The sequence below is a fragment of the Pan troglodytes genome, chromosome 22 (genome assembly GCF_028858775.2).
Source record: "Pan troglodytes isolate AG18354 chromosome 22, NHGRI_mPanTro3-v2.0_pri, whole genome shotgun sequence".
Taxonomy (NCBI): domain Eukaryota; kingdom Metazoa; phylum Chordata; class Mammalia; order Primates; family Hominidae; genus Pan; species Pan troglodytes.
The window spans coordinates 34,815,856-34,843,581 of record NC_072420.2 but is presented as its reverse complement, the minus strand read 5'-3'; the positions used below and the strand labels follow the sequence as shown (position 1 = coordinate 34,843,581).

Genomic DNA, 27,726 nt, shown 5'->3' with positions numbered 1-27,726 from the left:
TGCAGTTTATTACATGCTAATCATCGCTATAAAGCTGATGATTTTAAAATGGCAGTTAAGAAGCTGAATGGGCAGGACTTGGTCAATGAGCTGATGTGGGATGGAGGCAACAGGGAGCAATTACAGCTGATGAAGACTCCCAGGGTTCCTTAAGCAACGAAATAAAAATGGTACAAACGAATCCACTATTCCACAAACTTCTTGAAGCAGTGACTTGCACCTTTGCTCACTGACAAGACTGCCACTTGGGCTCACTCTGAAAACTACACATAATCCTGGCCACATTTTCCAAGGTTTAATTCCACTTGCTTATTTCTACTCCATATAGCAGGTAATAGGGTTGCAATGACCCAACTTATGAATTACTCATTTATTCAAGATTTAATTATTGATTACTTACTTTGAGTTAGGCTCTGGAACAGAGCTTAAAATAGTGTGATCAACCTCAAATCACCACCTCCTTGCAACCCTCAGCCTTTTACCCAGTCACTCCCCTTGCCCCACAATAATTCCATTTGGCCACCTGGTGGGCAGTACAGGGAACTCTCACCCAACAGGGGCCCAATGCTTTTTTCCTTCCCATTTATCCATTTGCTCTTTCACTCGCTATTCATCAAAATGTCCTTCCAATCTACCACGGACAAGTTATGACCTCACTCTGTCTGCCAACATTCCCAACACACTGAAGTCTATAGCAGGTAGTTTTTCTCTGAGCTCCCGCCTCTTCCTTGGCCTTGTCCAGTTTACCTAGAAGCCTTCCTCTCTTGCTTCATTCCATTTGAAGCCCTGTGCTTAGAGTAATGTGCTGCTGAAATGCCATGCATCAGGAGGGAGGCTCTAGCAAGAGCGTGACATGCTCTGGCCATCAAGTAACCCAGACACCACCACTGCCGAGTGCTCCATGCCCCTCCCTCCAGAGAGTCCACAGGAAGTCCAAGCCTGCCCTTCCTTACAGTCAAGTATTCAACTTATTCAAATAGCACCTCTGGGGCTGTCTTGGTCTTACTTATGATATTGTTCATAGCAAGCACTGCTTTCTTCCATTTTCCATTCAACTGCTTCACAGGGTTAGAAGCTTGTGAGCTAGCCTAGGAGTCTCAACATGTTCTAAGAGAAAGTGTGTTTACAGATGCCAACAACCAACTCAACTGCCCACTAATCAATTCTCATCCAGCCCTCCTGAAAGTGTTCTCCATATACTCGGCACTCACTCAATAATCCTAAGAAATACACCCAAAGCTTTTGGATTCTATGATGTGATAAGGGTAAAAAGAATACCCAAGGATGGAAACTGGAAGCCAGATATATCAGAAACCTCATATTTCTGAACTTAAAAAAGAAGTGTCTTTCATAAGACTCTAATTTTCAAAGTACTTTCACAGCTTTCAGACAACTTTTGAGGAAGAGGATGAAAGAGAAGTGGCAGCTCCGCTCCGTGTGGCAATTGAGGAAAGGGAAGAAGAGAAAGTGGTGCCGAGTGTTGGTTGGGGTCCAGCAGCCCTCTCCCCAGCAACAATACTCCTCTAGGAGTCTTCAAAGTGGTTTCCTACACGTTGCCTCCTTTGAGTCGTACAATTTAATGTAGTTAAGAAGAGAGACTCAAAAAGGTTAAGTCATTAGCCCAAGGTCACTCAGCTATGAAGTGGTCACTGCCAGGATTCAAACAGAGCAGGTCTTTTGACTCCAGGACACAAGAAACCACAGATAGCTTTGGGACCAAATGGGTTACAGAATCATAGACTGGAAGTGCTGGAAAGGACCATAAAGACAACGCAGCCTAAACCTTTCACATGAGCAAACTGAAGCCCAGAGGGGAACTGATAGGCCCCAGGTCACAAAGTGAGAGTCAAGCTCCGGACTCCAGACCCCACAGCTCCCCACTCTGTATACTGTATCTCTTGCTACCTGGTACCCACATGTTGGAGGATTCTCAAGGATAAAGAGAAAACCTAGTTAAAGACCTGGAAATCCTAACACTGGGCTTTCCTAGCTTCGGGAGGCTCCCTGTTGCTACCAAAACCCCTCTCTTGCCTTCACCCTCCTAACTGCTCTGACTTCCTGCCACCAGGCATGACAACGCTCCTTCAGCAACCAACTAAACGAGCACAAGCCGGCATGCACAGCTGGTGACTGGCATCTCATGCTTGTCGTCCTGCTGCTATGCGCCCGGGGCTGATGTGGGCAAAGACTGCTTCCACTCCCATGGCTCCCTATTACACCGTGGAAGTTTCCACAGAAAGAAAACGCTACCAAAACAGCGAAGGTGAGAAGTGACTCCGAGACAGGCAGACCTTACTGTATTCGCCACTCTCCGAAGTTGAACCTCTTACCAACCCCCTCCCGACCTCTTCTCCCAGGGAACCAAGATGTCTCTCCCAGGTCACAAGAGAACTGACCAGAAGTCCAGGATAAAGTCAATCTCTGCCTGCTTCAGTGACCCAGGTACACAGATAAATGGTCCGTTATGGTTTTCCCACACAGGAAGGACCTTCACCAATTCCCGGTTGCTTCCAGTACATATCCTTTTCTTCTTACCTATTCATCTGGGCAAACTTAACTTGTTAATGAGCATCTACTATAGACAAACCCCAGGAGGTTAAATGGATGAGGCACACATGGTCTCATCCTCCTGGAATATGCAGCCCAGCTGGGCAGAGAGGCTGTACGAGCTGCTGCATGAGCAGAAACCCAGGCTTCCACCGCAGTCCTGTGGGAGACTGTCCATGACAGGCAAGGACCCCTGACTCACTGCTGGGCTTTGCTAACTACAGATGACCTAAGGACTGAGAATGAGACTTTTTACAGCTATGACAACACCAAGTACAGTCCCGCATTTCTATTTTTACACATGAAGAAAGTCAGGCCTAGAAACAACCTGTGTGGGGTGGTGGGGCTGGGTGGCTTTTGATGCCTGCGAGGATCCCTTTCTCATGACAGCACAGGTCCACAAGAGACCTACAAAAATGGGAGTTAGGCTGAAAAAATGGCCTTGGAACTAACTCCCTTGATGCCCGCTCCCTGCATCCTCATGAAGGTTGCCATGGAGAAACCATTCTAACAATCAGAGGAGCTGCTGTTCAAGGGAAGGTGACCAGAAAAGGGGCTCAGTGTCTCCAGGGGAGTTAGAGCCCTCTGCCCCAACTTCCTCCTGACCCTGGGAAAAGAGAGAATCAAGAGGACTCCACAACCACAATGAGCTATCAGTGTCTGCTTCTTCCCCAGCCAAACTAGGCAGAATCAAAACACAAGACCAGAAGTACTAACGCACGTGGACTCACGATCAACTCCTCACTCAAGGCACAAACGTCTGGATTTGACTATATTGCAACTGCCTAGACATGCCCCAAAGCTGACATTCTTACTTAACAAAAGCTCTCCAAATAGCTAGTTTTCCATTTTCCACTTCTACTCTTGGTGATTGAATCAATAAGTACACAGTTCATTTTGGGAAAACAGTCTAAAATCTAATTACGTTACACATTCCCAGCACCTTCGACCATGTGCTACATGGCACAAGTGACATGGTTCCGCCTACCAGGTAGCCAGGGTCCATGCAAGCACCAACACTGCCTTGAACACAAAGCCGAGCAGTGTTTACATTTTAAAGGTTTGTTTTTACATGTGTGGTGCTAATTATAGAATCACTTCTTCTATGAAGTTGCTATCAGCTTCACAAAAGCATCTCTCTTTTCTATAGAAAAGCACGTAACTTTGACCCACACTAACTCTGCAGAAGTGGAAGTGAGGAGATGACTGATGCCAGGCAAGAAGTAACCAAGAAAGGTTCAGGACACTAATGCATTTCTCACTGCAGGTAACAGTGTTTGAAAGCTGGAGCAACAGTGAACTTCTTCCTAGGTAGAACTTGCCCACGTGATCTTTCAGGTGATAATGTGCCCTCCTTTATATTTCTTAAGACACTCACATGCTACAAAACTCTCTACTACATGGCCCAAACCCTCTAGAGATCTGAAAACACTCAGAGAAATGGCTTCCCCAAGACAGACTGTGCCCCAATACTGGAAAACAATGCCACCAAAAACACTCCATTCACAGCAGCATGGTTGTAAGAGAGCCAGCAGCTCTCATGTCCCTTCTGCCCCTCCCCTGGAGAGGCCTAGCCCCTCCACCATTCAGTCACCATGCAGACTGCCCGGTGCTGCCAGCCCTTCCCCGACTCCCCTAGTTGTCCAGGGGGAAAAATGTATTTTCTGACAGTGCCCTTAAATGTAAAGGTTGTATTTTCTTTATTCACTTTTGTCTTAACCCTGTATTTACAAGTTTTCCATAAAAAGAGCTTGCTTGAATTTGAGTTACATTCTTTGTCTCTCTCTCACCCTCCCCTTCTCCCTAGCAGACAAGTGGAAATTTCCACTGAAGCACTCAGTGGCTCACAGTGGGTGGGGGGATGGGGGGGGGGATGGGAGGGCTTTGCAGCCCTGAAGCATCCTTGAGCCTTTTTGAAGATAGGAAACAGATCTGTCTAAATGCCAGTTCCTAGACCGTCTCAGTTAAACCTTGTTGGATTCAGGCTTCACCGAGGCAGTGAATTATTCACCTTCAAACTGAGGTACCCTCTGCATGGAAAAGCCCCATTTCTTTTTATATCTGTTGGGTCTCATACATTTTCAAAACCACTAACACTAAACCTGCTGCAGAATCCTTACAAATCTTGGGGCACTGCCACTAAAAAGAAACCTCCAAGGCCACAGCAGCCCTGTCTGAAAACCTGGTGTGGAGTACCTACACACGAGAACGGGGTCAGAACGCTGGCAGAAAGGCACAAGAACATGGAAATGTTAGCTGACGGGAAAACTACAGAGGAGAATCAATCTCCTCTAGAGAGGGTGCCAGCGCTCATGGAGTAAGCTGCAGACACATTTGGGAAGCGAGTCAGTAAAATTCCACTGATTCACCATGGAGCTGGTTATTTTTATCATTCTGCTTACCCGTAAATAGAAGGGCATCTTATATGTAGGCCAGCAGATCTCTGCTACAAGCACCTATCCAAATTTTAAAGCAGATGAGAACAGGCAAAGAACGGGCAAAACAGGCAAGAAAAACACCTTCTACTTAAGAGTTCTTATACACAGGCATTTGGAAGCCAGCCCAATCTCACTGCCATAAAATCAGACCCGGTAGAAACAGAGCAGAGGCATCCTTTTACAAAGCAGCACAAGCCCAACGCTGAAATACGGACCGCACTTTTTGTATAGTTTCCTCTCAGTCTCAGCTCAGCCCCATCTAGTGGAAAGAGAACCGAGAACCATAAGCTCCGTGCAGCCCTGGAGTGAGTGACGTGGTTCTGGCAAAGGGTGACTGTTACTATGATTCAGTAAGATGCCTGCCCTTTTTTAGCACGGGTCTAAATGAGCCTCTCCTGTCACTGCTCCCTCTAACATAAATGACATCTTCCCCTTTCAAACGCCCAGGAATACAGTAAGACTTTTCCACACCAACACCTTGTCTGTCCCGCAGAGCAGATGAGGGTGTCAGGGTAAGCACGTGCAGACACAAAGGGGAGGTAATCTCGGGGGCCTGAAAGAGACCCCAGCAAATCCAGAGCTGGGAGTGACTCCCAGGCCTCTGAGCCACCCAGCTCCAGGTCATGCACCAATGATTTATTTAGTGTTAACAAGTTAGAGGGCTGAGATATTGTCCCAATCCCTGATAAGGGTGGCCCAATCCAGGCCCCATTCTGCTGCCAAGGGGAACACTGAATTGCATTTTCAAAAACAAGTTTAAAATGGTCCTCAGCTGAACACGAATGACTCCCCCAGTTCTACTGACCTTCAGAGATTATGAATTAAGAAAATCTCTGTGGACTAGTCTGGGAACTTAACCATCAAGTTGTTCCACTGGGAAAATAAGTTCTCAGTTATAAACAACAGACTTACAGACAAATTTCTGGAACACAACCTGTTTCTAAAGTGGAGTCTGACCAAACTAATATTTGAAATATAATGACTATATTTTTATTTTTGGCATAAACTGGAAACAGTCTTGATATAATAATAAACATCAGGTATCATTTCCAAAGTATACTCTCCTCCTCCTCTGGGCAGATTTCCCAGATAACCCTAAAGCAACAGGCTCTCCCTTACCTACTCTTTTCTTCCAGCCTACTGGGCATGTACGTGATAAGGCGGTTGATTTCGGGGGCGGGGGGCGCTGGGCATGGGAGAACAGTAGAGGCAATTGCCCAATACACAGTGAAGTCATTGGAACAGAGATACCTACCTGTCAGCCCCAGGCCTAGCTTTACTCCTGCTGTGCTGGGCACTTTCACACACACTCCCTCAGCCGGCGCCTAGGTTAGCATTATGCAGCCAACTCTCTGATTAGGCTGAAAACTCCTTGAGACCAGGAACCACGACAATTGTGAGAATCAACCTGAGACCTGTGGACACCACTAGGACATACCATTTCTCCCCACAAAACGTAAAAGCAACAAACACACGATACCAACAGCACCATGATAGAATGTGGACTCTCAGAAACATCTAGGCTCACTCCATTAGCCAGCCAAAAGCTGGCTCTCGCACACCACTGTCAGGTTTCAAATCAGCGCCTTGCCGTAATTTCAGATACGTGTCATAGCCTCTACGGCTGTTCAAAAAGAGCCAAAACTTTGAATGCTAAACGTGTAACCAATAAAACCACTGTTTCTTCTCAACCACTTCAGAAAAGCAAGTCTCCCAGCACATAATCCACTTATTACATGTTTCTAACACTTTCTGTGGCTATGGATTAATGCACATAAAGAATTTGCCAAATGAACAAAATACCTGGTAGGGTTAGTGATTATGGGGCCACTGCCTGAAGCCAAGAGAATATCAGACTAACCTTAAGCTCCACACTGCAGACACATAAACGTTATCGCCCAATTCCAAATCTTTATTCGGGTAACTTCAAACTACACTTGCCTCTCACATCCTCATTTCCCAAAAGTCACTGTGGAGAATGTTCACGAGTATTATAGAAATAAAACGTAGCATAATCAAATACAGTGAATTAATGCACGGATCTTACTGAAGGGCTTCTCATCATTTATGTGCCAATGTGCACTGTGAACCTCTAGAAGGAATTCGATCATGTAAGGCTTCCCACATCTAACTGATCACACACACCCTACTTCTCCTTTTTTGATGGAGCATCTCTATGGAATTAGTGTTTCGGAGACCACACTTTAAAAAACATTACCTTTAACAAATAAATGCCAGACACTGATTTATCCCAGAAAATAGGCTTAAAGCATGAACCTCCCCCACTGCAGCTGGGCACTACCTTTCTGTGTCTATATATAATACACATATGTAATACAGAACACTGCTTCTGTTTGTTGAGGAGTCTGAAAGTAAAAGAACCAGCAATAAAATCTTTAAAAGTCAATGAACTAAGTGACTGCAACGTATTCCTCAGCGAGGCACATGCACCTTTGCCAGGGGGGAACCCAGAAGTAGGGCTAGCGTTCTCAGCAGTTCTGGCTTGGTCCCAGTGGGCTCCTCCAGGACCTGAATTTATTCCACCCATAAAGAGAAACGGCTACCCACCCCAACCCCCACCACTGCACACAGAGGTCTGAAAATGAACTGAGTGAACACAGCAGTTCTTGAGCCCGGTCCTCAGACAAGTGACGTCAGCATTACTCAGGCTACGTGTTAGTGCAGATCCTAGGATGCTGGTCATGCCAACTCTCAACAAAGTCAAATCCTCTACTTGAAAAAAGGGCAGAAACCCCTGGAAGCACTACATGAGTGGAGAAACTGACTTCTTCACTGCCTTCCATCCAAGAACTGCGCTAATGACTCTCGGACAGTTTTTATATGCTCCTCTTTCAACAAAAAAGGCAAAAGGATCCATAACTGCGCTGTTAAAACCACACCCATTTGTGATTAAGTTTAAAAGAAACAGACAGACAGACACACATGCTTTCCATCCCTCATTGTTATTATGACTGTGGAAGAAGCCTAGCCACTGTGCATTTCCTGTTGCCTAGCAACGCCTCAGGCATTCTCTTCAGAGGTGTTCTTAAGAAGCTGAACACTAGCACAAAACAAGGTGAAGCAATCAAAAGATGAAATTTGCAGCACGGCAGAAGGTTTAAATGCAGTAAGAAAGCCTCGATGTGAGACGCGACTCCACTCAGGCCCTATCACACGTACTGTACCTGCACAAGACAGCTCGACTCACGTAACTACAAGCAGCATTCTCGCCGCAGAGCACATCTGCAGAGACTGTCTTGCTGGGTCCTTGTGGCAATGCAGATGGGAGACCCATAACCTGAGTTCTGTGCCCAAAGAAGCCGGAAACAGAAGGGGAGGCCACAGAGTTGCTGAGTGCCAGAGAGAGCTGACTCTTCTACTCTTGGACTTTTCCTACCGCGCTAAAACCTGATTCCCATCTTCTCTAACACCCACTCCTAGGAAATCCTACAACATGAGAAGATTCAAATCTATTCTACAAATTGTTCTCCAAGAACTTCTACAAAGATAGTTATTACTACAGAATCAAATCTGTGACATGTATTTGAGGAAGCTGCTGTACACAGTAGGAGACAAAATTCCAAACTGTGATCATTACTTGGAGTAGGTATTACCATTTTTCTTTTGTTGATTAGGCTTGGGTTACATACATCAGTCAAAAGCAGCACGTTCTGTTATTTGCAACGCATATGTTTAAAACGGATACACTATGTACGTGGACAGCACTGTTCACTAAGGTATTTTAAAGGCAAAAGTTAAAGAAATGTCAGGGAAAACAGTGCTAAGGTTGACAGGAAAAGGTTCCACAAGCTAGACTTGGTAAGCCCTTTGCTCCTAGGATGGCCTAGTTTTGAACTCAGATCATAGTCCATAAAGGGCCAGCATATCACATCCCATCTGCAACACAAGACTGCCAGAGTGTGTACCCAAAGGACACCTAGGCGCAACAGGGGTCTCAATGTGAAATTTTAAGAACTTCTAATAGTAATTGAACAGTACTCTTTACTGAGCCTATCAAAAACGTCTTTCAAGACTTCATGAAGAAACTTACCCGCCTCTGTTGTGCTGCTGACTGTGGGCAGAGATCCTATAAGGAAGCGCTCGTTCACCCAGGTTTTCCAAGTCCCTCACTATTGCTCCTCTGTCCATCAGGGCCTCTATCGTACGTTTCAAAGTAGCAGCAGTCTCTGGCTGTTTTTGTTTGTGTTTTTAAAGAAAAGAAAAAAAAGCATCAGAATTAATTTAATTAATATAAGAGCTAGAATGATTAAGTCTGCTCAGTTCCAATCATAACAGCTCTACTGGTAGGAATCGTTGGGTAAAAGCAACAGAAGCTGGTTTTGGTTAACTTAAAATAAAAGAGAGAGAGAATTTATTGTAAGGATATGAGATAGCTCACAGATACGAGGAATATCTGAAGAACCAGGCTTCGGAGAGTTCAGGGACCAGGGCAGCTCCAGGGATCTGGGAGGCAGGAACTAATGAGTGGCTTCTTCAGAGCACCTCGGCCAGGCTGAATCAGTGCCAATCACTGTCAGTCCTTGTATCCCATGACTCAAAATTCAAATTCCAGGAGAAGAGTATCTTGTTGGCAGGACACCTGAACTGCCCATCCCACCAAAACTGTAGCCAGGGGGAAAAGGTGTTGTCTCCCAGAGAAAAACTGGGAGACTGTAACCAAAAGGGGGAAAGGATGGGTAATCAGACCCAAACTCTGCCCTCATGGAGCTTACAATCTAATAAAGGACAGAACACAAAATACACATGTATGGAGAGCAGAGGGCAGAATACAGGAAATAGCATAGAGACCAGAGGGCTCACGAAAGGAAGAAACATTCAGCTGGAAGAAGAGTTTCACTAAGGAAAGTTTACTTGAAAGGCACCCGGAAAATGATGACCGGAGGTACAAAGAATGAATGAACCAGCAACTGAGCCCCAGTGATGGGGTTCAGGGCAAGGGAGTGCTGAGAAGATAGACGGGTATACACTGGGCACAAGTCTATGAGTAATTAAGGCCTGTTATTTAAAAAAAAAAAAAAGCTTGAACAATATAGAATCCCATTACCCAGAGATAGACTGGATGGTGAATTAAACTTTCTGGTGAATTTCTTTCCAGATATCTCTCTATGCATATGTATACACAAGCAATTTTTGGAAGAAAAGATACTTTATAAGGATAAGCCTGAAAACTGCAACGAATGCAATGTGGAGAATGAAGGCAAGATGTGGCGAAGAAGGGCACCACAATCTGGTGGCTGAGAGAGTGCAACTGTCATTACAGCTAAAAGGAGAGCTGGAGAAGCTGGTGAGGACAGTAAGAGATGAATCTGGTTTAAGACACGCTGAGTCTCAGATGCCATGGCTCCCCTAGGTTGACCTCTCCAGATGTAAATCTTAAGCTCAAAGCAGGTGGATGAGAAATACACATTTCATAGTCACCTGCACAGACGGCTCTCTGAAGCCTGAGAAGGAGGTGAGATCAATAGAAAGGGTGGAGGGGGAGAGGAAAGGAGATCACCAGCAGAACCTTGGGGAGTACAAACATTTAGGGGCTAACAAGAGGACTCAAAGTCAGAGAAGCAAATATAAAACGTATCATCAAATAGGACAAGGAAAATCGGGAGACTGCCTTGTCCAGAATGACAATGGGGTAGAGGACAGAGATCAAGAAAAAGCCGCAGTGTGGTAGCTACATGGGCATTTGGCAAGATGGGGCCAGAAAGCAGGCTGCCAAGGTTCCCATGGTAGAGGTATGAGAACAATGGTGAGGAGGAGAAAATGCCAGGGCTCCAGGGACAAGCAACTTGAGAAACGTGTTTTAGGAGAAAACACATGGGCAAGTTGGTAGTCAAAAAGGAGCGGACCATGCAAGACGATAAAATGCAGGATTTCTAAAACAGCAACAACGATGACAGCTATGATTTACTGGATAACCACTATATGGTCTAGTGTCTTATTGTTACATATTTTATCTTCATAAAAAAAAAAAAAGCCAAGAAGGTTTACAGATTTGGGATGGGATCTCTAGAGAGATGCTGACAGGGCAGCTATTAAGTGGAAACGCCTGCTGCAAGGAGAAGGAAAGCTGTGGAAACCATCGGGGAGGAAGCCAGAGGCACACCTTGGCAAAGACAAGGTGCACATCTCCTCAAAGACCTACGTGAAGAGGTGCAAGCAGGGTGATTTGAAAGTGCAGGAGGAAACTTAAGAATAGGCTACCTTCCAGAGGTTCATTTGGGGATCAAATGAAGAAAAAATTGCAGAACAAGTTTAAGTGTGCATTCTGGCAACCAAACAAAATCCACTATATTTTTAAAATTTTCTTTCTGACAAGTGCTGCTAAAATGGTATGAAATGTGCTAAGTATTGGCTTAAGGCTTAGAAAAAAACATTCTTTACTTTCTTTTCATATTGAAGTCCATTAGGGATTTTAAAAATTCCTACTGAATCGTTGTTTATATATTTAACCAACCTTAAGATAAAACAGAAATTTCCTGAAGACAATAAAAATTCAGGCCAAAATCTCTTCCCATTAACAGTAGGTAAAAAGTCTAAGGCAATTTATCCTTATGATTGTATCAAACACATTCCTAGACAGTTCTAATCATATGAAGACTACATTCTTCTCACATTTCATTATAGTTCACAAAGACATCGCCATACATCTGCAGAGGACTCATTATTAACAGCAGCACAGTATTTCATTTAACTGAAAATGCTGTTTCTTGACCTGGCATTACATCAATTAACGTATGATAAGGTAAAGGAACAGTCTATCCAAATAAAGAGTCGGGTCTCAGCTTTGCACTCAAAAAAAAAAAGGAAAAAAACATTTGATTGATTAGTTTTCTGATTAGCTACCCAAATAAATTTCAATTCCAGTTTTGCCTGATTAAAAAGGAATATATCTCAATATCTTTTAAGTTCCAACTGAAGTGTTTACAGTATAAAACTTATTACCCTCTTCTGAAGTAAGAGCTTATAAAGTAAAAAACATTTTCTTCTTACATCTGTCTCAAAAAGGGGAAAGGCTACCTAACAAGAATGTAACTTAGGAAAATATAAAAAAAAAAAAATTGTTTGACTTCAGTACGTCAAGGTCAAACTGTAGACTACTGGAATGGCCACATTCATCTCACTTTAATTTCAAAACACCCAGAAGTATAAAACGAAAGGTGGAAAGGGGAGCAAAAATAACGCCCCACAGACCTTACCTCACCATAAAGCAGGGTTGGCAAACCAGGGCTCTTGGGCCAAATCTGGCTTGCTACCTGTATTTGCAAATAAAGTTGAACTGGAACACAGCCAACTCACACATCTGCATAGTGTCTATGGCTACTTCTGTGCTAAAGGTAGATCTGTAATTACAAGAGACCACATGGCCCCAGAGCCTAAACTATTTACTATCTGGCCAACCCCTGGTTCTATATTGTGATGGGCTGAGGGAAGCTGGCAGGTCCTTAATCCATGTACCCTAAAATGCACCACAAATAAAACCATGCGCCTGGGCCACTGACTGAGGTATAGAGGGTGTATTCCTCACTGGATGTGTCATCAAGTAGACACATCGGGTACCATCTAACGAATACCATCAGTTTAGCTGTTCAACTCACTGCAGGGCTCAGAACTGATTCCACTAATCCACTGTTCCATCTGCCAAGCTCCTAATAATGTCTTTATCAACCCAGGTTGCCAACTTCAATGTTCCTCATTTGGTGAAACCTATAGATCTATTAAAATAAAATTCTTACGCTTAGAGGGGGAAAAGTTCTGCTCAATCCAGCACCATGTTCAACTTACAAAAGCATATAGTTTACAGGAAACAAATGATCTTGCTGCCATAATTCTCATTTATAAAGTCTCTGAACCACTCAATTCCAACTATTCTAAGAGAAGTTGTGCAGGCTTCTGAGAGGCTTCTCTCACCCCATCTGAAAGCAACTCCTTCAACTCTTTCCTTCTACCTACCAAATGCATCAATGAAACACACTTTTGGCAAGGCACAGACTGAGGGCTGAAAACATTCATTTGAAAAAAAAATACAGAAAGGAATGAATGAATGGGAATGGAAACTAGAAAAACTAGGACTATGATTCTAGTCCTAGCTCATTCACTAATGAGTTATACAAACCTGAATATGTTATTAAAATTTATCAATTTTAAACTTGTACCTCAGTTTCCTCATGTGCTAAATTAGTAGTTCTCAATTTTCCTGTTGCTACAAGCTTCACATGAATAAATGACATTCATACTGCAATTCTCAACATCTGCTGGAGGCATACAAAGTTTGATGAAAGTCTTTTTATGCCCCCCAATTCTGATATCTTCATCACCAAAATGCACCTCCATCCCCCAGTTCTCCTGATGTCATTCTTTTTTTACTTCTAACAGCACTACAGCAATCTAAAAATATTCTTTCACTAACTAGAATGTAAGCTACAGAAGAGCAAGGACCTTTGTCTATCTTGTACATGACTGTATTCCCAACGTCTAAAATGGGCCACACATCATCGAACAGGTGCTAGAAATAGCTGTGCTAATTGTACCTCCTTTAAGAGGGTCTCTTGCTTACTTACTCCTATCTTTCCTCAAGGAACTCTAAGTTTCCTTCTATCTCTAACATAACTTGAAGCCACTTTTCATATACAACAAAGCTCACTATCAAGGTGGTAACTGTAACACTGAGGCAAAATTACAATACTAATGTTTTCCCATTTACTTCACGCAGTACCAAAATGCTGTTCACACCAATACTGTATTTCAAAAATACCTACAATTCATCTAGAAGTGAAATTAATTAAATATTTTATACATTTCAAATATCAAATTCCAATACACATATAAATATAAATGTTAAAATTACATTATAATTATTTGCTGATTAGGTAAGATAAAGTACTATCCAAAAACTTAACGAAATAGTATAATACTTATAAAAAAGGTAATTAATCCTAGAAAAAATTAAAGCTAATTTTTTATATTAATTACTAAAACTAATGTTTAGCCTACAAAAGACTTAGGGAGAACCCAAGAGCTAACTTCAAATATTTGCAGGGCTATTATGCAAAAGGTAGATTTGTTTTATTTTGATTGGATTCCAAGAGTGGACTAGAATCAAAGGGTAAAAATTAGAGAAATCAAGCTGCATTTTGTAAACAAGAACATATTTCCAAAAATATACAGCTGTATGAAAATGCAGTGGGCTGCCTTGTGAAGTAGTGACCTTCCCATCACTTGAAGTACATAAATAGATACAGGATGGCTGTTGGATTAATATCTGCATGGGTGGGAGGTTGAACTCAACAACTTCTTAAAGCCCCTACACCAAGACTAAATACTACTCTGGTACCACTCATCATTCTGAAGGACATTCTGCAGTGAAGCCAGTTTTGAAAACTGCAACTGCATAGCAATGAAGAATACATGTACTGCTAGGAAAAGTTAATGCTGCTGACTAGATTCATGCTAACGTACCAGCTGTTCTACTCACTACTGTTTTCACAATGATCTTCTAAAAGGGTCCCCCGTAAAGCCCAAGAGTCCTCAAACCATATTTTGAAAACCACAGTTCTAGAGATGCTAATGGGAAAAGTTGCTGTAGTAAAAGATGAGAGCAAAAAGGTGGGAAGAATGAAAGGAAGAAAGGAATCTCTCCTTGTCCCCCAAATAAAATCCCCACTCAGGAAGGTTACTGAAGCTAAGAATTCTTGGAAGTATCATAACCACCACCACTAGTCAGTGACCAACGTTTAACCTAATTAAACATATTTTCATCCCAGAAGAGAAACTTGTCAACAAAATTATCTTGGAAATTAGACTCTATGGGAAAGACAGTTTTAAGCCAGTGGCCTCTCCAATATACCCAGCTAGCACTACCACACCCTAGTTCCCCAGAAAATAAAGCACACATAGAATCCACAACATTCAACAGCATGCAGCATCTACCTACACCCTGCCCGCCTCATGTTACAAAGAGTTATACAACACTCAAGAGCAGGCAGGACTCAGGGAAGGCAGAGCCAAGACACAGAACTGTCAAAACCTGTGAAAATGTACATGTAAAAGTCTTTCCCATTCTTTGCTGAATCTTAATTCCAAATCTTACTTCCTTTAAAAAATTTCCTTGCAATTTAAATTTTCAAATAGAAAGGATGTCCCTGTGAATTCTGCATTGACATTCTCACAGCAATCTGAAAATCTGTGAGCCCTAACTTTTCAACAGTCAAATGGGTGTCATGGAAAGTGGCTGAAGTTCTAGCAGACCTTGGGAGAACCATCTACATAAAAATATGTGAAGTGCCAGCCTTGTCTAATGACATAAGCAAAGCCCAACTATGAAATTGATTCCACAGGAACTGTTTGATCAAATATTCTTCATTGTAGAGAACCTCTTTTGCCCAACAATTTATTGAATCAGGAGTTTCAGTCCTCTAGGTAATTAAGGAATAAAAATTATCGAACACAGAAACTACTTTTTAAATTAGAATAAAATTCAATAAGGACAAGTCTAGAACACTAAGAAACATAAAGATGCCTAAGTACATGTTCAAATGTGATTACTTACCTCTACAGGCCTGAACCTGAAGTTATAACTTGAAGTGACTAGAAAAGTAACCTTTATAGGCTTCGTAAAGGTCAAAGATAGAAAACACTTATTAAAATTTAAATGCTGTACTCCTTTGCTTATGAATCATATTAAAAGAGGCCATTTTTAAGAAACATGGAGTAGGCTGGGCGCAGTGGTTCTTTCCTGTAATCCCAGCACTTTGGGATGCCAAGGCGGGCAGATCACTTGAGGCCAGGAGTTTGAGACCAGCCTGGCCAACATGGCAAAACCCCATCTCTACTGAAAATATAAAAATTAGCCAGGCGTGGTGGTGTATGCCTGTAGTCCCAACTACTCGGGTGGCTGAGGCTCAAAAATTACTTGAGCCAGAAGGAGGTTGTACTGAGCTGAGACTCTGTCTCAAAAAAAAAGAAAAGAAAGAAAGAAAGAAAGAAAGAAATGTGGAGTAACTAATGAATAAAGACTTAACAGGCTTTAAAACAGTAGGTAAATGGGAGGGGAAAGAAGAGACAGGAACCAAAATACAGTGACCCTGGAGCAATACAGGTTGAAACTGTGTACGTCCACTTACAAGCGAATTTTATTCAATAAATATATTGGAAAATTTTTTGAAGAGTCACAACATTTTGGAAAAAAAAACTTGCTTTTTCTCTAGCTTACTTTATTGTAATACAGTATATAATACACATAACATACAAAATAACATTGGTAAGGCTTCCAGGTCAACAGTAGGCTATTGGTAAAGTCTCTGGGGAGTCAAAAGTTTACACACAGATTTTCAATTATGCATACCCCTACACTGTTCAAGGGTCTAACTGTACATAAAGTGTAATAAGAAAATAATAGTGTAATGCAGAGAAAAACTCTTTGAATAAACCAATGCTGTGTGCTCTGCAAAAACAAAAATACCCCAAATTTTAAAATTTTTTAAATAATGTTGAAAAAAAATACTGCAGATTCACAGGTCAGGCTTTTCAAGTGGTCATTTAATTGTCAGGCTATAGTGTAGAATCTTAAGAATTGTTTAAGTTAATATATTACCTAAAAAGCACTCGTGAATATGGTATTTATATAATCATCTTTCTGAGAAACAGTTACATGCGGGAAAACATCATGCATCTTTATGGGGAAGCCATTTTAAAATAACTTAAATGGCACAAGTCATTTAAGGAGATACATACATACACAGGAGATACATACATCCTGACACCTGCATGTGGAGTGAAAGGGCAAAGTGAATGATCTCTTATGGGCAGACCAAATTCTGCGGGTATCAGAAATGTAGGCTGAAACTTAGGAAATTGCCATTTTGGTTCAACTTAACATTTATCTGGAAACATTCTTCTCAAAGTGTCTTCCTCAAGACAAGTATGTCCAAGCTGCTCGCTAGGAAGCCCATCTCCAAAAGGGTAGCCGCAGGGAAATGGAACACCAAGTCCCTGTCCCTAAAAAGTCTGCGATACAGATAGGAAGGCAGACACTTGTAAGTTACTAATAAAGGCAGATTCAAACACAGGCAATACTGATGTGAAAAGCAATGATGCCACAAGAACTCAAAAGAAGGAATTACTACTACTAACTGGTTGGTTGAAGAAAGCAGATTTCAGCCAGACCCTGAAAAATGAATACCCCGTCAGGAGGGAAAGAGGGCCACTTTGGGTGCTCTCAGAGTGGGTCTGAACTAACAGCAGACGAAAGGAAGGGAGAAAATTCTTATGAAATTTATATTTGGGGTAGAATCAACATGGGTACTGAATTTAGTATAGGTAGAAGCCTTTGTTTTCTTCCACCTATGGCACTATTTTGCCTAGAACATTAAGATTTCAGTTTCTTCAAACACTCATCTACACTATTGGTAAAAATGTAAACTTTCTGGAAGACAATTTGGCAATGTATATTAATTTAAAATGTGTACACCTTTAACTCCACAGCTACTTCTAGTGTGGGGGATCAGTCAGAGTGGTGGGAAAAACTACAGGGAAAGGACCTAAACCTTCTGAAAGGTCGGAAGGTTCTGCAGAGCCCCAGGGGAGAAGAGCTGAAGGCAGCTGTTCTATAACCCTGAGGCAGAGGCCAAGGAGTAGGTACAAGGGAGTGTAGGGGAATTTATCTTAAAGAGGCTTGTTTACTTATGCTGACCAGGAACTGATCTTTGATCATCCTCTCACATGAGGTTCTCTGAAAGGGGGGCAATAAATGTTAATTACCTACAGGTTGTGTTTGCTCCATGTTTTCAGCATTGTGCCGGCACTGAATAAAACCAAGCAGCTCCAGCTTCTTGGGGCTGCTCTGGCCACTAGAGCCAGGCAGTCAACTAGCTGCTCTTACACTGCATACCTGTGTCTGAGTACTCATTTCATCCGTAGGCCAGGGTCTGCGGGACACACCCAGCATTCTAGGAATTTAAGCAAACTACCATACCCATGTACCAGACTTAGCTATGAAAAATGCTCATCATAAAGTTATTAGGATAGTGAATGAATGGAAATCTCATTGCCCAATGGAGACTGGTTCAATAAATGATTTCCACTGATTGAATAAGTACTATACAACCATTTAAAAATCCACCAAGATTTCAGAAATCACCACTAAAGAACTTATTAATGTAACCAAACACCACCTGTTCCCAAAAACACCTATAGAAATTTAAAAAAAAACATGGATGATTGAGAGGCTGAAGCAGGCAGATCGCTTGAGCCCAGGAGTTTGAGACCAGCCTGAGCAACATGGTTAAATCCCATCTCTACAAAACACACACACACACACACACACACACACACACACACACACACACAATTAGCTGGGCATGGTGGGACACACCTGTAGACCCAGCTACTCAGGAAGCTAAGATAGGAGGATTGCTTGAGGCTAGGGAAGATGAGGCTGCAGTGAGCCATGACTGTGGCACCACACTCCATCCTGGGTAACAGAGTGAAACCCTGTCGGGGTTGGGATGGGGTATGATCCTTACATACTGGCATAAAAACATTTTAATAATAAAATAAAACCAGCATGGAGAGTACATCCATGTATCTTCCAAAAGAAAAAAAAGGACTATGTAGACAAACATGGAAAAAAGAACGGATGACTATGCAAGGTATTAGTCTTCCCCAGGTAGCAAAACAAGTGGAGTATTCCATTTTTTTTTCTTTTACACTCTGATTTCTTTTACGATGAGCAATTAAAACGTGTTTCAGTGACAAACTTCTTTTGCAACAAATTCAATTTTTCCTTTAAAGAATTTCTTCTCCCAAGTCTATCCCAACCGCTATCTTGCCACAGATGCCATAATTTGTAAATTCTGTCTTCAAGTCCCAGATCTACACTTGGACACTGAAAACTCATTCACTGACTCCGTGTCCATCCAGGCTTTTAACAATATAGTAATAATCAGAGAGGTATAAACAGGTGGCTTCCAGAGGTTACTGAAAGAGTCTTGCAAGCTGGTACTTCCAGCATCATTAATTATTACAACTGGTTACTCTGTCTCTTGGGGAATGAGAGGAAAAACTGGAATCCAGAAGTACTGGTCCCAGAATCAGAGTGCACCAAAAAGACGTGATAGGACAAGACCAAGTCTGGCCCTGACACCACAGTGGTCAATGAAGCCAAGGGATGTGGAAACAGGAGCCTGCCCATTCTATGGCCATGCAGCCAGGAATAAGACTCTTGAGACCTGGGAAATCCAACATTAAGAAGTACTCTTTGGGCAATGTGATGAAAACAAAAAGAACTCAGAGAAGAATGGAGGTTAAAAAGAAAACAGGAGCAAGACGCCAATGACTGGTCCAGTAACTGATCTGAGTTCAGCACACATTAATCCTGGGCCAAAACGAAGGACCCAAGAACAAGGCAGAGGCATCGTTATCTTCTCAGTGAGATAATGCATGGCTGAATTTGCAAACGTAAAAAGCAGATGACTGAGGAGTAAAGCAACTTGAGCTGCATGGTAGGCAAAATGCCTTTAAGTCATAAACTACACTTACCCATCCAAGGGGCCCCTGCACCAAGTGCCTGCTAAGCCATCAATACCAGCATTGGAATCAAAAGGCTATGAGCAAATAAATTTAAAAAACGAACCCACTAAGCAGAAGGGAAGACATAATTATAGGAGATCCAACCTTGTGTGAACTTACTAGTTGTCAGCTATATATTAGTTAGTCATGTGCCTTGGTTAACATTAATCTCTAGTTCAATAATAATGTACCTTTGTTCCTTAATCAACTAATTTCTGAGGTTTCAAATCAAAGAATATCATTCAGATGTCATTCATTTAAGGACAGATTTGGGGGCTCACTTGCATATAATCAATCATTCCTTTCATGATTTGGGTAAGTCAAAGGAAAAGGGCAGAAATCACCAAGGTATTTCTCAGCACTTGAATCACCTGGGAGCTTTAAAAATAAAGGTGTCTGCATCTTACCCTCAGATATTTCAATTCAACTGGCTTAGGGATTCAAAAATCCTGGACACTAAGATTTTTTTAAAGCTCCCCAGGTGCAAACAAAAGTGAGAACCACACTCTAGTAGGAAGCTAGCTGGCTTCTCATCCTCCCAAAGATGAATGACTCTGGCTGAATTGCAGTTTGTAAAAGATTTTAAGCAATGATCTTCTCCAACACTAATTTAAGGAACATAAAAGTTTCACTCTTTCTCACCAATAATATTGGAGTCTTGTCTGAATGTGAAATGGAAAAATGACAACCCCAGTGGGTGACTATTTGTGGTAAATACTACTGCATCAGCTAGAAACAATGCCAAAATGAAGGTACCCTGCTTGCTATTCTAAGGATATTTTAAAGTCCATGATCCTCTTGCTGAGAGTTTCCATTTCTATACTCCCCATCCCCCTTCAGATGCACTCACAGATAAAAGATAAACGGGAAGACTGGCAGGAGTCCTGGTTACTATGACAGCAAGTAAAGGAAATGCCTAAGCTTGTGAAATGGATAGTGGGAGCAGGAATCAGGTAGGCATTACTGAGCCACCTGCCTTATTGATTGCATGCCTTCATGCACAATTCAGTTCCCTGCCTTCGCCTTATATTTCAACCTCTTCACAGGGTAGAAGGGAGACAGCACTGGAGTGACAAGAAAACCAGAGGGGGGGAACAGTCAACCAAAGATTTAGATGGTAGAGACAAAAGGTTTATAAGAAAATGAATCTTCTACATATCCATGTAAGGTTTAGCAAAAATATCACCTGGTGGACTGGGTTAAGAGAAGTTCTTAAAATCATACATTCCTAGAATGACAAACATGGACTTTGACAAAAAAGTCAGATTTGCATAATTTGCTCAACAACAGACAAAAAGCATGTCCATCAACTAGGCCAACTGCAGTGATGCTTAAATTCAAGTGGTGGGAGGAAGGCACCTGATGGACTGCTCTACTCTGTAGAGCACGGAAGAGAAAGGACACAAACACAAAGGAATTATAGGAATAAAAACATGCATCAAGATTCAGCTACTTTTTCAGATGCCACATATGAGGGAGATCATATGTTGTCTTTCTGTGTCTGGCTTATTTCACTTCACATAATGTCCTCTAGGCTCATCCATGTTGTTGCACAGGATTTCCTTTTTTATGGCTGAAGAGTATTCTATTGTGTATGTATGCCATACTTTCTTTATCCATTCATCCACTGATGGACACTTAGGTTGATCCACATCTCAGCTATTGTGAATAGTGTTGCAACGAACACAGGAATACAGACACCTCTTCGATGCTGATTTTATTCCATTTATCCAGTAGTAAGACTGCTGGATCATATGGTCATCCTATTTTTAATATTTTGAGAAATCTCCATACTGTTTGCCACAATGGCTGTACTAATTTATTCCCACCAACGGTGTGCAACAGTTCCTTTTCTCCATATCCTCGTCAACATATGTATTTTGTCTTTTTCATAATAGCCATCCTGACAGACATGAGGTGATATCTCAATGTGGTTTTTTGTTGTTGTTGTTGTTGATTTGTTTGTTTTTGATAGAGACAGGGTTTCACCATGTTGGCCAGCCTGGTCTCAAACTCCTGACGTCAAGCGATCCACCCACCTCAGCCTCCCAAAGTGCTGGATTATAGGCATGAGCCACCGCACCCACAAAACCCTCAGTGGTTTTGTGTTTCTCTGAATTATGTTAAATGAAATAAGACAGGCAAAGAAAGACAAATACTGTATAATCTCACTCATGACATTTTAAAAAGTTGATCTCATAGAGAGTAGAATGGTGGTTACCAAAGGCTTAGGTGGTTATGGGGAGGGGGGATTGGGAGCTGCCAGTCAAATGATATATAATCATAGACAGAGGAATATTTTTAAAAGTGTCCAGAATAGACAAATACAGACAGAAAGTAGGTAAGTAATTGTCTGAGCCAGGGGATAGTGGGGAGAGAATAGGTGTGGGGAGGGAGAATTGGGGAGTGACAACTAATGATTATGAATGTTCTAAAACTGACTGTGGTGATGGTTGCACAACTTTAAAAACCACTGGATTGTACACTTCAAATGGGTGAATTGTAAGATACATGAAATTTATCTCAAACTGTTTTTTTCGAAAAGATCCAGCTACTTTCTATAAACGTGTCTTTCTTCTGTAACCCCATAGGTATCGCTTGCATTCCACATACATCTTGCAAGTGTAATTATATAGGAGTCTGTCCCTATTCTTAAACCTCTTCAAATTGCTTCTTACTCATGGTTATTAGATGCTGGAGGTCCAAAGAACTTGGCTTACAATACACGTTCAATAAATGTTTGATGACTAGTCAAAGAATAAATGGAGAATTGAGAAATAAAAGTTGCTAACTGTACTTAATATAACTAGAAAGGAAGAAAAGATTATACTGAGTCATAAAATTTAAAAGATCTTCACTGCAAAGAGGAAAACAGAGTATTTTTTGAAAGACAGAGATGCATAATGAAGTTAATGCACATCCCACTAGTCAAAAGGAGAGATGCAGAGTAGAAGAACTAGAAATAAGACAAAAGACAGAAACAACATCTAAGGCACAGGCAGAAACACTTAACAGTGCATCCAAACTTCTAAAAATTCTTGGGATTAAAATACAAAACCAAATGGATGTTCAACTCCTGAAGCATATGGGGAACAATACAGCAACAAAAAAAAACCTCAACTCTGAAAAGCCATGGAAAGCTGGAAAGAGAGTCAGAAACTCCTATGAAGAGACAACAGGACTTTACAGGGGGCCTACCTTAGGGTATGCCAGTGAGATTCCAAATTAGACTTGGAAGGGGGCAAGCCCTAGGGAATGGTGGCTCTCATTTTGTTGCATTATTAGCAGTGTCTCTCCTCAATTACTGAAACATGGAGGCCACATATGAAAAGGAACCTCAACTGCCTCAAAGTTATCCAGAGGAAAAAACAGAAGAGCAAGATGGTGAAGGGTCTGAAATCTATGCCCTGTGCTATACACCCAGAGAGTGAAGAACATGATGTCTGATTTTGAGACTTCAGAATACATTTATCTTCAACATTTCTCTTCAAATAGAAGTGGGGGAGGGGATAACACTTCAGAGGTAGAACTTGGGAGTAAAAGCCAGAGACAGATTTAAGGTCAATCAGAAAATCCTTTAAAGTTTAGAACTTTCTGAAAGTGGAATGAGCCTCCTTGGCAGGAAGCGGGTGGTGGTGCTGGTAATGTTCTATTTCTTATGGGTGGTGTGGTTACATAGGTATTTGCTTCACAATTCCAAGTGATTCTCATTAATCATGGAATCCATATATGCCAATTTGCCTACTTGCTAAAATTTATTTGTAGCCCCCAAATCAATACCCCCAACAATACTGCAGTCATCTGTAGATATGCACACATGCACAGCATGGTGGAAAACTGCAGTCCCCTATTGCACACATTCCCAGCTGAGGCAGACAAAGGCAATGTTTCGCCCTTGTTTCAGCTCACATATCATAAACAAGGGTCCTTTGGCTGTCTATTTAGTACCATGTTTTTTTGCATGTGTGCTTTCTGGGGGTCATTTCATTGTTTAAAATGGCTCCCAAGTGCAGTGCTGAAGGGCTGTCTAGTGTTCCTAAGCGTAAGGATGTGATGTGCCTTAGGAAGAAAATTGAAGCTTATCTAGCACAATGCAGGCATGAGTTCTAGCGCTATCGGTCTTGAGCACAATGTTATCACTGTTAGCAATGTTATCAACAATTAGTAACTATGTTGTCTTTAAACAGAAACACACATGAAGCAAGGTCATGTATTGATTGACAAACATGTATTGACAAAAATGACATGACCATACACTGGAAGGAATCTCACGCAAGGGGCAACGATTCAGAATTCACTCATGCAGTGTTTGAGGTAAATTTACAAAACATAACTACCACAAATAACTGTTTACTAGACCGTACATGTGTCATTTTATGGAATATGTTAAAACTCACAATAAAATAGCTTTGATGAGTGGTATTCAATACACATTGTATAAAAGAATCACCTATACAGCCTTTTTTTTTTTTTCTTTTTAATGAGACAGGATCTCACTCTGTTGCCGCCTAGGCTGGAGTACAGTGGCACAATAGTAGCTCACTGTAGCCTCGACCTCCCAGGCTCAAGCAATCCTTCTGCCTCGGCCTCTTGAGTAGCTGGCCTCTTGAATAGCTGGGACTACAGGTGTGCATCAGCACATGTGGCTAACTTTTGTGTATTTTGTAGATATGGGGTTTCGTTATGTTGCCCAAGCTGGTCTCGAACTCCTGGGCTCAAGTGATCCACCAGCCTCAGCCTCCCAAAAGTGCTGGAATTACAGGCATGAGCCACTGTGCCCAGCCAACGACGCAGCTTTTAAGGCCCCTTTGAAATGTGAACAATTTTCATCGCTTACCACTTAGAAATAAGCAGAACTTTAAAACTCCAACTGTGCTTCTGGTAGGCAACATGTTATCTCAGGGAAGGGCAGAAATGGGCAATAGGCTCTGAAATTTCAACCTTCAAAAGGTTAAAGGGTGAGTACCAGAATTTCCAGGCAAGCCAGAGGATTCAACACAAGCACCTAATTATGCTCCCACCTGAAAACCTACTAGAACTACTGTAAAGAGATTTTTTTCAGCTTTATGGAGGTATGATTGTCAAATAAAAATGATATATATTCAAGGTAAACAATGTGATGTTTTGATGCAAATATTGTGCAGGATTTTTTTTTTTCAGGTACAACCTTACAAGAATACGAGAAGAAACATTAGCAATAACATTTTGGAAGAAAGGAAGTAGAAGCAGAAAATCAACAATGGGAAAAACTAAGAATCAACCATACCAACACTGGGCACCTCTGGGAAGTGGGGGTGAAGTGACACTAAAATAAATACAATTGGTCAAAAGTTTAAGGACTAGTTGGATCCTGAGATGCATATTTGAAGGTTTATACTCTGCGGCAGATAAAAAAGAGGGCTCTGCATTGGAGGGCACAGGCACAGCTCTAAATGGTAGTACTGTACCAAAGAGATTAAGGAAAAAATGCAGGCTGTGAATGATGGGGCCCCTGTGTTCTTTCCCCACTTGGCTCTCACAGTCATGGCAAAAGGCCTTTTATCCTTCAGTTTAAAACTCAAAACTTTCTTTGGAAAGCTTGACTTATTCTAAAGATATCGCAGGACTTAACCCAACAAACAGCCAGGCCGTTGCAAGCCCAATCGTGATGCCAGCATGCTCCACCCTATTAAAAATAAGCAGATCAGCATATATCGGAGAAAAGCCTTTAACATGGAAGATTAACACAGAAAAAACTATCTTGAAGTAAATAAAGCGGGAGTGGAAGACGACAGTACCTTCAGAGATGAGAAGATACAAGATATAAGACAAGAATAAGAGACTATAAAAAAAGATTTCGGGAACAAAAGAGCTCTTAAAATTGAAAAACTCAACAGAAATTTTATTCTTTTTCAACAGAAGGGTTGGAAGATAAAGTTTAGAAACTGCCCTAGAAAGAGCAAAGAGATGAAAATTAAGAGCAAAGGCATGAAACCAAGTCTATCAGTCCAGGAGGTCCAAGAGCTAAACAAAAGGGGCTCTAAGCAGGAGAGAGCAGGGAGAATCACAGTCCCAGCACGGAGCTGCCGTACTGAAAGAACCCACCAAGGGCCAGTACTGTCCAAGAAAAACTTTTGTCAAGGTACCTAACTGAAATTTTAGAGCACAGAGGCTAGAGGCTAGAAAATTCCTATGGTCTTATGATTTCAAATTTCTGAAGGAAAGTGCTTTCTAACCTAGAATTCTACATTCAGCCAAAGTTGCAAACAAATACGAGGTAGAATAAAGACTCTATCCATGCAAAAATTAATTCTAAGGTGTTACAGGATTCAACAAAATGAGTTGCATCAGTATTATCAGATTTCTCACTGCTGGAAAAGAGAAATACAAACACCGAGGGAAGGCTAAAAAGAAACCACTGGTGTTGGTTTAGAACTGGAGGCATCTGTAGATGTGCACAGTTAGCAACAGGAACATGTTCTGAGAAATGCGTCGTTAGGCAGTTTTGCTTTGTACAATCATAAAGTGTACTTCTGCACACCTAGAAGGCGTACCCTACTACACACCTAGGCTATGTGGTGTAGCCTACTGTTCCTAGACTACAAACCCACGCAGTTACTGCAGGGAATACTGTAGGTAACTGCACAACGACAAGTACTTGAGCATCTAAACATAGAAAAGGTCCAGTCAAAATATGGTATAAAAGATAAAAAACGGTATACCCATAAAGGGCACTTACCATGAATGGAGCTGGCAAGACTGAAGTTGCTTTGGGTGAGTGGTTAGTGAATGTAAAAGCTTAAGACATTACTGTCCACTTTTATATCCCTGGCAGCAGAGTTTGTTTACACCAGCACCACCATCAACAGGAGTAACGTGTTACAGTACGTTACAAGATCACTAGGCTACAGAAACTTTTCAGCTCCATTGTTTTATAGGACCACCATCATATATGTCGTCCATTGTTCACTGAAACACCATTATAAGACATGTGACTGTATGTGTATTTCCTAGTTCTGTACACTGAAAGGGCCCAGAAGTCATGATACCCCTACAGCAGTGAGTACTCCAAGCCACTCTACTAAATGCCCAATCCCCAGACTGAGGCAGGGAAATGACACAGTGCATCCAGAACATCTTACTGTGCTGGAAAATGCAAAGCACTCAAGAATTGATGGAAACGTCACAAAGGACAAAGAAACCATTGATAAAAGAAACCAGCTAAATCTGGAAACATCTAAGCAAAATAATGACAGTAATGAATAATAACTCACTGAACAAAGTAATCCAGGAGTTCATACTGACAAATGAACAGGAAAAGGGGAAGCTCTTGAGTACAGTATCCTCCCCATCAAAAAAAGGCTAGAAAATAGCCATTACAGTAACAACTCAGGCAAGATTCATAGATAAATGAATGCTAAAACTAGGGGTTCAAGTTTGATGACAAATAGGTTATTTACATGGTTTTTAATATCCCCCCACTAATTACATATTACCAAAGGGAAAAAATAGTAACTAACACTGGAGAAACCTGGTGGACACCACCTTAACCAAGATCAAAGTTAGTATCGATAATGGGACAACACATCCAATGCCTCCTAATGTGAGGCTTTAGGGATGTAGCATCACTTTTGTATTTCTGCCAAAAATGCATAGTGTGAATCTAATCATGAGGGAACAGACAAACCCAAACTGAAAAGGGACAGTCACAAAATGATTGGCCTGTATTACTTTAAAAATGTCAATACCGGCTGGGCACAGTGGCTCACGCCTGTAATCCCAGCACTTTGGGAAGCTGAGGCAGGTGGATCACCTGAGGTCAGGAGCTCAAGACCAGCCTGGCCAACATGGCAAAACCATATCTCTACTAAAAGTACAAAAATTAGCCAGGTGTGGTGGCACATGCCTGTAATCCCAGTTACTCAAGAGGTTGAGGCACGAGAATTGCTTGAACTCAGGAGACAGAGGCTGCAGTGAGCCAAGATCGCACCACTGCATTCCAGCCTGGGCGACAGAGCAAGTCACATTTCCCCTCCACCGCCAAAAAAAAAAAAGTCAATACCGTGAAAGACAAAATCCAAGAAGTAGTCCAGATTAAAGGGGGCAAAAGACATAAAAGCTAAATGCAATGAACTGGCTTCTGAAAGGGAAGGAAAAGCTGCTATAAAGACATTACTGG

The 27,726-nt window shown here is 41.7% G+C and overlaps 1 protein-coding gene across 3 annotated transcripts in view; it reads right to left on the bottom strand.

Moving 5' to 3' along the window:
• MRPS6 (mitochondrial ribosomal protein S6) overlaps window positions 1–27,726 on the bottom strand; it is a 70,108-nt gene that overhangs the window by 8,766 nt on the left and 33,616 nt on the right. For all 3 annotated transcript variants that reach the window (XR_010154471.1, XM_063803541.1, XM_054675148.2), the window contains exon 2: window positions 9,037–9,176. Coding sequence is in view for 2 of the 3 variants with exons in the window: in XM_054675148.2 (XP_054531123.2) it covers window positions 9,037–9,176 (140 nt within the window). In the remaining variant the exon portion in view is untranslated. The remainder of the gene's footprint in view (window positions 1–9,036; window positions 9,177–27,726) is intronic.